The sequence below is a fragment of the Choloepus didactylus genome, chromosome 9 (assembly GCF_015220235.1).
Source record: "Choloepus didactylus isolate mChoDid1 chromosome 9, mChoDid1.pri, whole genome shotgun sequence".
Taxonomy (NCBI): domain Eukaryota; kingdom Metazoa; phylum Chordata; class Mammalia; order Pilosa; family Megalonychidae; genus Choloepus; species Choloepus didactylus.
Genome location: NC_051315.1, coordinates 54,958,253 through 54,972,652, shown reverse-complemented (window position 1 = coordinate 54,972,652; position 14,400 = coordinate 54,958,253). Strand labels below are relative to the sequence as shown.

At 35.5% G+C, this 14,400-nt stretch overlaps 1 protein-coding gene across 2 annotated transcripts in view; it reads left to right on the top strand.

Annotated features, from left to right (window-relative positions):
- LOC119544155 (sodium channel protein type 1 subunit alpha) overlaps positions 1 to 14,400 on the top strand; it is a 108,194-nt gene that overhangs the window by 16,816 nt on the left and 76,978 nt on the right. For both annotated transcript variants that reach the window (XM_037849335.1, XM_037849334.1), the window contains exons 3-5: positions 10,257 to 10,375; positions 12,412 to 12,501; positions 14,022 to 14,150. In XM_037849335.1, the coding sequence (XP_037705263.1) occupies positions 10,257 to 10,375; positions 12,412 to 12,501; positions 14,022 to 14,150 (338 nt within the window). The remainder of the gene's footprint in view (positions 1 to 10,256; positions 10,376 to 12,411; positions 12,502 to 14,021; positions 14,151 to 14,400) is intronic.

Here is a 14,400-nt window from a genome sequence, read left to right as displayed (position 1 = left end):
TATAGTGGCATACTTATAAGGAATTATTTTGAATAGAAATGATACAAAAGCACTGGTCTTTTACAAAGCTCATGAAAACGTGACTACTGATGGTGTCTTTTCAGATGGCATATGCCCACATATTTTTATCTTCTTTACCCCAGTTTAAACTATACACAGTATATAATGTTCAAAAATTGTAGTCAAATTGTTAAAAAGGTTTAAACCATGTGGAGTGCTACTGCAGTGGCAACGAAAGAAATGGTAACAACCTTTCATGAACATTCCTGGGACCTGGAAGTGCTCATTGCTTTCCAGACCCTCAAAAGTTTTAAACCTCAGAAGTCCAAAGTAAGAGCTAAGGAATAAAGTTATATACTGTCAGAATACTGTCACAGAATTTTCCATACCATGTTAGTGCTGGTCCAGTGGTTTTCAAAACATGATTCCAGGCTGGGTTCCTTTGTTTATTTACTTTAGTTGTATAGCAAGGCACATTCTAGCCTGTGAACACACCTTTTTTTTTTTTTTCCTTGTCGGATTTTTTTCAAAGTTTCCTTTCATAGCTTGGGTTGATATTGCACCATTTGTCTATATATGCAAATCCTTCACCCACTCTTTATTACAACAAACTTTTCCCTCCCCACGTTCTCCTTAAAATTACAGATGACTCAGTACCATGGAAGGAAATATCTTTTTGCAATGTGACATTTTACTGGAAATAGAATGGGGTATTTTAGATCTGTAATGGTATGGATGTTTGTTAAATATGGAATGTAGAAATGCATTCATTTTAAAAATGTATCCTTTGCTTGATTGTCTTGCAGACCATTTAAAAACATTCTCACTTTTAATAGCTGTTCTAAAAAGGTGCATACCCTCTCTTTATTAGCTGCATGAAGAGTAATATATGAACTTGTGATTTCAAATTAATGCCTGGTCTGCCATTGCTAAGGAGAATTTAGCTATTATATTGGGTAGAAAGAATTGCTTATTTTGTTTTTCTTTGCAAAAATAACTTAATAGAAAATCAGAAAAGTAGATGATAGTTAAAAGCGTATGCATAAATTGTCATATGGGCATGGAACTATAGTTGATTTCTAAACCTTTCTCCTCCCCACCCATACAGGTTGATATTTCTTCCTTCTGCCTGTTCTCTCTTCTTTACCTCCTGGTTGGTCTCAGAAATGGTCTCAATATCATGATGTTGATAATAATGGTTAGCATTTGTTGAGTACCTCCCATAGTAGTCAGTTCAAGTGAAAGTGACCCAAATCCACAGAAACTAGTTTTTGCAGAAAAAAAAGTAAATGTGTGGAGTGAATCTGGTTTTGATATTGATGGATTCAGTGCCTAAAACAATGTCATTAGGACATAGCCCCTTTCCATTTTTTTGGCTCTGCTTTCTCCTATTCTGGTTTTGTTCTTAGTCTGGTTCTTCTCACAAGATGAGAGATAGCTACCAGTAGCACAAAGCTACCATCCTATAAGCTAATAACTCCAGAGGAAGAGCTTGCTGCTTCTTCAAAAGCTCTCACAAAAGCACTAGAATTGGTTATCACTAGGTTGCAGGCCTCCTCTGAACCAGTCTCTGTGGCTAAGGGTATGTGATAGGCTCACTGGCCAGATCAGAGTTTCATGCCAACCCATGTATCTCTGCCCAAGCCACATGGGCAAAGGATGAAGGAAAGGTTTCCTCCAAAAGGTCGAGATTGGGACTGTTAGAGAAGAAGAAACATTAGGCCAGAAAAAACAATGGCTCTCCACTATTTGTACTATAATATCAAGATATTTACAGTTCCTATTTAATCCACATGTCCTTCCCAGATCGTTTTTATCTTTATTTAAAAGTAATGAAACTGAGGTTAAGTAATTTTCCTAACATCAAAAAGCTATTAAGTAACAGAGACCAGATTTAAAACCAAATCTATCAGATTCCATGGTCCATTGACCATTAGAAACCAGGAGGCACTGATAGGCTCTAAATAAGTCTATAGCCATTTTCCTGGTCCTCTATTCATGCCATTTTGCAAGCTGTACTTCTGGTCTCCTAGCCTGGATGTTTTCCCAAAACCCTGACATATTGCTCCAGCCCTATAATTGTCTTTTGCTTAACCAGGAGAACTCCCTGCCTCTGTAAAAACTAAAACCTAGGGACTCTAAAATAATTAGAAAATTACTTTCCCCACTAACTACTAATAGATTAATAGCACCTTATTTTTAAAACAGATTCAGGAAAATTAATTTATGTGCTGAATTTTTCCATACCAAATAAAAATTTCATTATTGAGTCCCATTGAAAATATGCTTGGCCCTATCACTAAGTTCTACCTTCATTCATTTATTCTACAAACATTCCTTGGGCATCTATTATGCGTCAGGTAGTGTACTAGATATTGGTTGAACAAAACAATGTGGTGCCGGCACTTACATATCTCAAAGTCTAATGTAGAAGACAGACATAAATTATTACAAAAATGAATATATGATTACAAATTATCCTAAGTAGTATGAAGGTAAAAGCACTACAAGAGAGAATAAAATCTGGAAACTCATTTATGTAGAGGTGTCATAGAAAATGAAATGGAATGGCATTTAAATTGGGGTCTGAAGGGTAAAATAGGAGGAGAGAGAAGTGTCTTGCAGGGAAGAGAAAATCATATGAGAAGACATGTTCTATGACTGGGCTGTAATAAGTAGGAGGAAGAGAATAAATGAGGTTGAGGAGGTGGGTCTGGGAGAGATGAGTGCTTAAAATTCACCTTTTAGTAAATTTTAAGGCATTTGAAGTTTATTTTAAGAGCACAATGAGGCCCCCGAAGGCTTTGGGTAGGGGACTGACATGGACCACTTTACATTTTTAAAGACCACTCTAACTTCGCTATGGGAGAGCAGACTGAACTAACTGGGATGAGAAACGAAGTTGGGAGTCTTTGTGGAGGCTTGATCTAGATTTTTGACAGTGGAGATAGAGAATAATGGATGGATTTGGTATCTGTTTTGGAGGTGTGATGTTTAGGTATGAAGCCAGGACAACCTTGTGGTATCATTTTCTGAGGTATGAAATTTGGGAGGAAAGATATTGAACAGGAAAATGCCAATGCGAAAATCAGCACTACTTTGATAGGAGTGTTCACAGGTGTGCGTATTTGAGAACTGGACATAGAGAGACACATTTTCAGTTTTCTGACCCTTAAATTTATGTTACATCTTAGAATTCGCTAATGGTATTCCCACGTTATAGTTCATTTCATCCTCAAAACAACTCTGAGGTTGATATTATTAAAACCCTCTCCTCTTCAGAAAAGATATTGAGGTAGGATAACCTGCTCAAAGTTCTTGCACAGCAAGTTTGCAATAAATCTGGGCCTTGAATTAGTTCTTTCCAGTCAACGAAAGATCAACTGAGTATGCAATAGGGTACCAGACCTCAGGTATGTGCTGACAACATAGGGCTGAAAAATATTTGACATCCAAATTTTGTAATTTCACCTGTGGTTATAGTTTCTTCAGTCTGAGGTATTGGTAGAAGCACCCACAACCCTAGCTGATGAGACCCCAGCTAGGCCTTTCCTGTGGGATTATCCACTGTCCCTATTACACCCAGCTAAAAGCCAGGGACCAGCAATTTATAGACTCTTCTCTAAGTACACAGTAGTGCCCCCCAAGCAGTGTTTTCTGATTCTTCTCCTTTGTATGAGATTAAAGCAGAAATAAAAAACTGATTTTGAGGCAGTTAGCTGATAGACAAGCCATGTTTTGTTGGACTTACACAATATTTAAAATTTTGAATGAGTTTTTGGCATTTGTAAATCAGGTTGCACACACACATACATAAACATACACATACACAAACTTGGAGATATAGGATGTCTCTTGAAATACCAAATCTGGCATCACTGACTTACATGCTAAAAATTGGCGGGTACCACATGACAGTCTGACTCTGTGGGCATTCGGTTGTGATCCCTGGCCTAAGGACACACCTGTATTTAGGTGAAGGCTGTACATTAAAATTCAGTGGGTCGAAGGAAGGAAGTTTAACAGGTTGTTCTCTAGGCTGCTCATCCAGGGTACAAGAGGGAAAAGAGAATAAGACTAGGAGAGAAGAAAAGTTTTAAAATAGTGAATGACTACTTTAGAGTTACATAGAGAACGCATGAGAAAGCTTTCTATCCCCCAGTGAACCAGAGAGGGGGGAGAAAAATCTTGGCCTAAATCCACAGGTTATAAAATTTGCGGGAAGTAGGTGAGACCATTTAGAGCACCCTAAGAAAAAAAGGGACTAGATGCCACGTAATTGGCCCAGAGTGAGAAATGCCCCCAGAGGTGTGTACGAATAGGAATCTCTCGACCTCGTATGCATTTCTTCATACCCAACCTTTTAAACATCACTCATCTTGCCACCTGACTCTCATTCTGCCCTTCCCTGCTGGAACCTCTTCTCAAGCCTGCAGCTTGGAGCTGGAGAAAGGTTAATCCCACTTCTGGGCAGGACACAGGGTCAGGGAATTTCCCAAGTCCTACGGCCAGGCCCGCATCAAGGGAATGGAGATGTACCTGACAACTCAACTCAGAACTCTGTCGCCATTTTCACAGTGACACTTTGTTATACATGATGATATAACTCCACAGTACTATTAATACTAAGTTACACTTAATTAAGAATTATATAGGATTTGGGGTCTGGATATATATTATAGATATGTTATATATATTAAAGAATAATGTATATTATTCTTTCTGGGAAAATATGTTCAAAATTCCAAACAGTTGACTTCCAAATACATTTTGGAACACAGCTCATGCACAAGTATCTGTGTTTTAAACTTTGAGGCTAAGGCATACATTTAATAAAACAATAGTACATTATACATCATTGCAAACCTTCTTCTGTTACTTCTTGCCTTTGCCGTAGATTTACTTTAAGTCCAGGCAAGTGCAATAAACTCAGTTAGTTCTGTTACTTGGCAATTTTTAAATAATATTTAGAGGAAACACAGAGTTAAAGCTTATGTTTAAAATATGTATTCAAGGACCATGGCCCCTCGGTTGAAATAAAGCTTAAGGTAATGGCTATATTAAGAAAAGGAAACTTGAAAACTATGACTTATTAAATTGAATGTCATTCTTGTAAAAAAAAATTATAACCAAATCACTTTCTATAAACCCAGAGATATGAAAAAAATATAGTAACAAGTACAGGCTTATAAATAGTGTTTCCTATCAAACTATTATAATTGTTTCCTTACTGACAATTAGATCAAGGGGAAGATTATAACCCATGTATACAACATAATCATTGGTAATTTGAGCAGTTTTTAAAATCACTAGTTAACAAAAACAGATTCACAGCCCTCCTAATACAGAATCATCTGACGTACTTATTAAAAGTACAGATTACTAGGCAACAGAAGCTGACCTACTGAATTGGGATCTCAACACCTCTATGAACTAAGCATATTTATTCCCATTTTTCAAATGAGGCAACTGAGTCACAGAAAAGTTAATCACCTTGTCTAGGATCTCACTGCTAGAAGGCAGCAGAGTCAACTTTTGAACCAGGCTTCCAACTCTGGACTCCTAACAACTACATAAGAAGACAAATCCTACTTAGAGTTTCTCAGTGTTGTTTTCCAGATTACTAAACTGTTGACTACTAGGAGTGCTTTACAGTGTTACTATGTGACTACATTTTTGGTTTGTTTTAAAGCAAGAAAAGATTTTTACCTGGCAAGGGTTGTAGAAGAGAGCATGACCTAGTGGAACAATGAATGGTTTAAGTCTAGGTCTGTGCTGCCCAATACATTGGACATTAGCCAGATATGGCTACTGAGTATTTGAAATGTGGAAAATCCATACTACAAAGACTTACTATGAAAAAAGAATGTAAAATATCTCAATAATTTTTAATGTTGCTTTCATCATGAAATGATAATATTTTAGACATATTGGTTTAAAGAAAACATATTACTAAAATAAATTTCACTTGTTTCTTTTCATTTGTTAATGTGGGTATTAGAAAATTTAGCATTGTACATGTGGCACAGATTTGTAGCGCACATTATATTTCTACTGGACAGCTTTGGTATGGATAAAACTTCACTAACTTTGCTAGATTTTCTTCCATTAGTATAGAGAGTTGAACTTTCACAAGTTTGTAAGCTTCCTGGGGTCATGACTTTCATGTCTTTGTTTTCTCTATAGATTATAGCCCATGGCTTTGAAAATATTGTACTTAATACATGTCTTTTGAATTTAAATAATTTGAAATTAACACTTGGAAGTAGGTCCATTCTACTTTCCATGTGTCTGCAATGCTCATGCATATTAACAACTTATCCAGTTGGTCAACAAATGTTACTTAATACTGGTAGCTGTATATGGAGAGAGAAGTGACAAGCTAGACCAACACCTAATATGTAATGAGTTACATTGCTATAACCATATCTGTGAAGTGATATTTCATATTTGGCTTATAGTATCTAATTCAGTCACAATGCCATGTTGGAAATTGATTCTGAGACAAAAATAATATTACATGTTAACATCATTTCATGAATTTCTTACATTTCTACCCTTTGTTGAATTGTAGTTAAGGCATTTAGTTTTGGCACTTGCAACAGATGAACTCAGGGATGGATTTTAAGAATGGTCATAGGTAAGGCTGAATGCTACTAAAAGACAACTCTTGGTGCTGGCAGTGGGGCCAGTCATGCCAAAGTCCAGATCAGCCTAGGGCTGTGAAGAGGACATTTTAAGGGTGCTAAGATACTTTGCTATAATAAGCCATCCAATGCATTATTTTTAAAAGTCAGAAATTACACTCATTTCAATAGTTCATATGCTTAAAGCTATATAATATTTGTTTATACTTTTAGGTACAGTGGCATATTTGCTAGTCTTTTAATTCTTCCCTTTTTGAAATTCTTCCCTTTCTTATCTGAAAAATGAGGAAGGAGGGTATATATGTTTGAAAACTCTGGAAATACTTCACTGTTTATTGTAAGTAGGCAGTGTTCCTTTCTGATTCTTCTTTCCCTCCAATACCATCAATACCATTATTTGGAGAAACATGTACATGTAAATCCTGAGGACAAGTATCTGTTTATTAGTTCTTAACACTTGTATATTGAATATTTGGCTTCTTGTAAGCTATATAAGGAGGATGGATATAGATAAATGAGGAGACAGACATCATGGCAGCTGTAAAATAGTAAATTTGAAGTCCCAAATGTAACTTACCCACTGATACAAAAATGGTAACATAGCCAAGATTCTACATAATGAATTGCTATATGACTAGATACTTCTGCTTTATTGGACAACTGTTTAAAATCAATCCAAATACACTTTAAAGGATTTTATATCTTTATGAATTTCATAGATATTCCTATATATTTCAGTCCAAGAAAACAGACCCATCACAGAAGAAAGTCTATGAAAATGGTCACCTACTATTGACCTTATTGTCAAATTCCTGGGTAGCTCTAGCAAGGATGCTTTGTCCATCTGTACATCTTGTGAAAACTTAACGCTGAACAAACATTGTTTTACAGTAAGACCTCATGAATCCATTAATAACTTCAAACTGCAAGCATCTGCACATTGTACACATAAATCTTATAAATACATTCAAAATCAATCTTCAAATTTTTTGAATTTTCAAAATGAATAAAGAGAATACACCCTAAAATCCATAAACAATTTCAATCTAAGACTTGAACAGTTGAGAATTATGTCCATTTGCCTTTAACTTTGGGGTCAAAATATTAATTCTTCTGTGAAAGGACTTACAGGTTTAGAATAACTTAGCATCAGGCGCAAGCATGGTTTTCATTGAGTTCACCAGCCCTTTGCACTCCCTTTTTAATCCTCTCTCTGTTCATTTTCTAAGTCTTAATTCTTGTTCTTTTTATTGCTCAAGGATGAATTTTCTTTCTCTCCTCCACCCTTACTTTTGGCCTCCCCAGCCATGCCTTTTGTTTTACCCACCCCTTCTTTCATCTTCTCTATTTTCTTCTTCCTTTATTACCTGCTCACAGTTTGGGCTGGAAAAAATCCAAGGGGCCACAGCCATAGGTGTTCTCTTCCCAGTGTGGTCCAGTCTCCTAAGGATGAGCCTTGTTGCTGTTGTTATTATTATTATTATTATTATTATTATTATTATTATTATTATTATTTGCCCACTGAGCTACAATCAGTACCATCTTGACCATCCTCACCCTCTAACGCATGGTTTAAGCCATCTATGTAACTTCTTCCTCTTTATCACTTTTTATCATTAAAGTCCATTTTAAAATTAGCTTGCAATATTTTAAAATAGGAGATTATTATTTTTTAAATAACACATTTTTGCTGGCTCTCCTACTCCTAGCCCCCAATAATTCTATTAGGTTTTACTCGGCATATATTTAAGGGAAGGAAGCAGCATGCTATGCTGCATGTTTGATAGATGGGCCATATTCAGTCCTGTTTTGGCCTTTCGATGTCCTTGTGTGTTCATACCCCCTAGAGCAAAGGCATTTGCATGGCACAAGTCTGTTCATTTTTTGATGTTCTCACAATGTCATTCAGGGACAGAAGCACTGAATGAATCAGAGGAAAAAGGGTCTAAGCTCTGGAAATGTAGGTAATTGCTCCCCTAATAAGCACATGTGAAACTCCCCTCTTACAAATGGACATGGTGTCAACTTTCTTTGTATTCTGGACTCATACTCCTTCAAAAGATGAAAAAGGAAATGTAGAGTCAAAGGTGAGATTTAGAGCAGTGCTTCTCAAACTCTCTGTGGTGAAGCTGAGGTCCCTGGTGTTGTATAAAATACAATAAAAATTAATTTCTAGAAAACTGAAATGAAAATCAAAGACACCCAAAATACACCCCTGCCCCTTTGTACTATTAGATTCAACAGATGTAAAATGAGTTTGTCAAGTGCCATACAGTTTCTAAACACTGACTCTGAATATCTCTACTTATCTTGTCACAGGCCAGTAGCAACTTACAGACCAGAACTGGTTGGGGGACATTTTCACAGCCCCGATGTAGGACACTTCTATGCATGTCAGATAGGAAATGCTATTTTCAAACAGCAACTCAGGAAATGCTTTGGGGTCATTACTTTACTTGAGTTTAGAAAATTCTGAAGGTAGAGGTAAAAAAGAAATGAGAAATCTAGTACTTAACTGAAAACTAAATGTAGAGAATAAACCCTAATCAAAGGTTCTTAGTAGAAAATAAGCATAAAGTTAATATTTATGTTCTTCTGTGATCTAGGCAGATATGCATCCTAAGGCTAAAAAAAGCAGAGCTTTTGAAGAATGGGGGAATTTAAATAAAACAAGGTTTTAAATTTCCTTCCTCAAATATATTTTCGACAGAGAAAAAAGGCCTTTCCCACCCTGGCTCTTTCTGAAGATAAGAAAGCACCTTGTGAAACACTGAGTCAAAGAGTCCTGATACATTATTGTATGTTGTTTCTTAATTTTTCACCTGCACATTGCCAAATGCTCTCAAATAAGTCTAATTTCTGAAATGCATTTCCATTCAAATGCGTGGATTCAGGGGCTTTGAGCTTTTCCTCTGTGATGAAAAAGAATGACACAATATAGGCAGCCCATTGGGATTACAATTCAACGTGTCAGCTGACTCCGAAATCCCAATACAGAATTTAGCACTCCTTGTCAGCAGATACTCTCCAGGGATTGTCACCTCCAGAAATCAATTATTGGATCATATCCATCCAACCCCAGAGTGTGTTTGATGGTGACTGTTTTTATTTTCTATTACAAATAAAGTGATAATGTTAATTTTATAAGCAAAGATGGTATTAGAGTATTTATTTCAAAAACAGTTATTATTTGTATTGAATGATGTAATTCTCAAGATTTTTGAATTGGGGAAGCCAAAATCACTATAAAAAGAATGCAGTGCCTTAAGATTTTTAGAATGAAATGAAATATGCAAACATTTAAGCCTTTCATTTAACTCAAACATTTAAAATATTTATAAAATAAATGAATTCTCTTGGCCAAAATGATTTATTTACAATAAAATTACAGGTAAGTAGCAGATAAAAGGTAAGTGATATCATTGGATTTCTTCTCTACTTAAGAAGGGATCCAATGACAGTTTATCTTCATGGTGTACATCAAAAGTTCTGATTGTGTTAGTTTCTTTGCAACATTGGAGTAATTTATTATGACAAATACAGAAAGTACACAATAGAGTTTAAATGGCTTATACTTTTATACTTCTGTGTTGTGTTCCTATCTTACAGACCTTTATAGTTTTGAATAAAGGGAAGGCCATCTTCCGGTTCAGTGCCACCTCTGCCCTGTACATTTTAACTCCCTTCAATCCTCTTAGGAAAATAGCTATTAAGATTTTGGTACACTCATATCCTTTTTTCAAGTGATTAATATTAGCTATTTGTAATAATCTGTAAGTGCTTTGCAGCTATATATAAAATTAAGTTAGGAAATGTCCACATTCTATGGCTTCTATCACTCTAATTTTGTATCTTCTTTTGTCATATAAACCTTATTCTTGAAGTTAATTATCATAGATGTCACTGAAATTTTTAAAGTCTTTAACATTATGTATATTTATGTGTGTATATTTATCTTTCAAAAATACTTACATGTATTAATTCCTATGAACCTAGTGCAAGACAGCCATATTTTTCTTTACCTTCTGATTACAGAGATCGTGATTGTGTCGAATTTTACAGTGAATGATATAATAACAAAAAATACTTCTAGAGCCAAGTTTAGACATATCTATGATATCATGCACTTTCATTTACCATAGAATAAACCTTTAAGCATATTTCTGGAGAATGTCAGGAAACTGTAGAGAACACTTAGATAATTCTTGAACTTTCCTAATGAAGTTTGTGAAGGGAGTACTGGAATATTGGCTGAATAGCAAATTTAAGTCATCGAATTATGAATGTTCCATGCAAAGATTACTACTTAGTAAAGACCCTGGAAGTTAATGAAAGAGGCTGAGATTATATTTCAAAATGGTTTTTAGGGATTTGGCATTGTGATTCCCATTGGTGTTAAAAAGAGCTCTACAACTAAACTCCTCTGTCTGTATTCATTGGCAAAAACCATCTTCTTCATTTCTGATTGTGTCTCATTTGATAGCTTTGACAATAATAAATATAAAAATGGCATAATTATCATAAGCTCATACTATTTGATTTTTATTTTAAAAAGCAGTTCTAAAATTTAAAAGGCCATTTTATTTTTAAGCCAATAGCAAAGAGAATCCTTAGTGTTATAAATATGCTATTATTAAAATTAAAAGATTTGATATGTCTTTTAGAATGAAAAAAACTGAAAATTTTATGTTCAGGGTTTTTTACCCTTATGGAAGTCTCCTTATCCTAGTTTGTGTTTCTAGTGCCATCATGTGGTCATTTGATGAAAACTGTTTCATTTATGGGAAATTTTTGTTCTGACAGTAAGCTATAGGAAAGAATATTGGATTTGAAAGCAGGAAACCTGTGTTCTAGTCCTCACTCAAGTTACCCAGTTCTTCTAGAGCTTAAGACTTATTTCTTGGTTTTTAATGTATGGCAAGGAGACTAGTGACTTTTAAGGTCCCTTTCAGCCCTATAATCCTGTTACGTTTTAGTCATTCATTTTAGCTAAACGTAGATATATTTAGTAGTGTACAGGCACTGTTGTAGTCACTTAATGCATATTAATCCATTTAATCTTCACCTCAGATGGATGAGGTCTGCATATTATTAGCTGTATTCTATAGGAGTAAATGGAGACTCAGAGAAGCTAAATATTACGGAGTGCTTGAGTTACTTGCCTAAGATTGCTTTGCTATGTTGAAATCTAATTACATGCACATAATTTTAAATACTGACCTTCAAGAATATCCACTTTTAATCTTATCCAATGCTGCTGCATGTGTTTAAACCCAGTCAAAACAGAGTAAACCAACACTTATCTTCAGGCTGCAATTAACTACAAATTATTTTTATTCACTATTCTATATTGTATGATACCTTTTTAAGAAATTATAATATTGGAGGTATGTGCCCTTCCTCATTTACTATTTTACTTAGCTACTCTTTAAATTATCTGAGTTAGTTCAAGATAATGTGTTCTACTCAAAAACTATGCAACTCTGGGTTGCATAGTCCTTCTACTAAAGTGGTCTTAGAGGTTAGTATATTGATTTAATAATAGTAGAAAAAATCAGCATCTCATTCTGGTATAATGCTTTTCTATACATTATCTTATTTTACAAATACAGAAACTGAAATCTAAAGAGTTTAGTTGATTTTCCCACAGTTTATGGGTCACTGAGTCCTGGCTGAACTGCACTTTGGGCTTTTCAATGTTAGTTCTATATGATATAATAGTTGATTTGGATTTTCTTCAGTGTTTTCCTTAACAATAATCTACATTATTCAGCATGCTAATTATGTGCACTATTTTGACGAACTGTGTGTTTATGACAATGAGTAGCCCTCCTGACTGGACAAAGAATGTAGAGTAAGTTCAACTTATCTTAAATCACCAAATGTGAAAAAAATATATATATATTAATAGGCATCATTGTTTGGGATTTTGAAGCTTTGTCTTAATGCAGCTGTTGAATAGGACAGAAACACATTTTTATTACAGCCTCTTCTAGACACAATTACATAGCAGGATGACAGCAGTCATTGACCTTTGGGCCTGCTGTTAGTTCTAATCTCTCCTTCACCTGTACCTGGTGGTCACCAGGAGCCCTCATTCCTGGACCCTCACCACCTCTCCTTTAGATTCTGCCAACATGATGGAAGCGATAGCAGAGCGAGCCATTACGGGGACCTGAGTTCCCGTTAAATTTCAGATGAATTCAGTGAGTTAAGAATTATAAGGGGCAGATCACAAATGCTATAAGTCATTGCTGAGCCTCATAAAGCTTTAATTTCCATCCGGCACATCCACTTCATGCCAATCCGTCGTCACCAAAGAATTGGCTGAAAAAAAATATCCAGAATTCAGGAATTTTAGAACTTGAGATGTCAGTAGATTGAGGGCTGAATTAACTGTAGTGAAGGTTAGGGTAGCGTTTTGAGAACCGGAAGCATTACCGACTACACCGATGGTGTCTCGGTTTTGAGCATTGCCTTTGAGGGCAGCGAGGCCGGCTTTGTGGCTAAGGCTGCTGGGGCTGCGCGTCTTTTCAGTGGCCTCTCTGCTCGCATTGCTGTGCCGTAATCCCTGTGACTTGGCTGCTGGCTCTTAACACAACCACCACAGAGGAATTCCCTAAGGACCCTTTCCTTCTTGGACACGTCCAGCTGAGGCCAATCAGGAAACGGCAGAGATCCTCAGGGAAATAATAAAATTAATATACAAAGAATTCCTAACATATTGGAACTAACATGTTAGGAATCAAAGGTCTTTACTCTCTGGCTTCTTTGATTTTATGGTACACGCCCCCCATCTTCTGAATGGAATATTTCAACCTCGGAAACATCCAAGTTTTTGAATTAGCACATTTTTTTTTTTCCGACACATATGACCCCAGGATTTTAATGAAGTCCTTTTTTCCAGTAAGTTAACCTATCACAAACAAAGGGAAAACATAAGACTTGCTAACTTGTCAGTGTTTTCTCATGCTTAAAACATCATTAAAAGTGAGTTTTTTCTGTTTTCTTGGCTTCTTAAAGAAAATCATTTTATGCTTCTGCAATATTATTGATTGGCTTCTCCATCATGTAAATGTACTGTGCGATTCTCAAGAGGCTCTATTCATTTACACACATAACTAGATAATTTAGACAGTGGCTACATAGATTACACAGCATGCATTGTTACACTGCTCTTTGGACATTGTAAAACAACTTGTGTATGAGGGGATTGAGTTTAAATTTAGGACTGTGTCTTATTTCTATGAAATTAAAATCAGCCTGCTTAAATTCCTTTTTTTGTATTCATCTATTCCATTGATAGCGATAAGAAATTGATATGCTATGAAATAAAAATATTACTCTATCAATTCTTTGGGTACTTACCTCCAGGTACACCTTCACAGGAATATATACTTTTGAATCACTTATAAAAATTATTGCAAGGGGCTTCTGTTTAGAAGATTTTACTTTCCTTCGGGATCCATGGAACTGGCTCGATTTCACTGTCATTACGTTTGCGTAAGTGCCTTTTTAAAAAGTTACTTAAAAATAATATAATTTGTGTTTTCTATGAGTACTTATGTTTTTAAAAAATGAGCTTGCTTTAACTGTAGAATACTTTGGCGTGATGTATACATTTACACTCTGGATTTGAATTTAGCACAACAGAAGTCAAAGTAGCATTTCACTTTGGCATAAAGGCTTGGCAGTAGTTGAAATGATTCCTGCTAACAAAAATTTGCACATGTAATGAACATATATAAGCAAA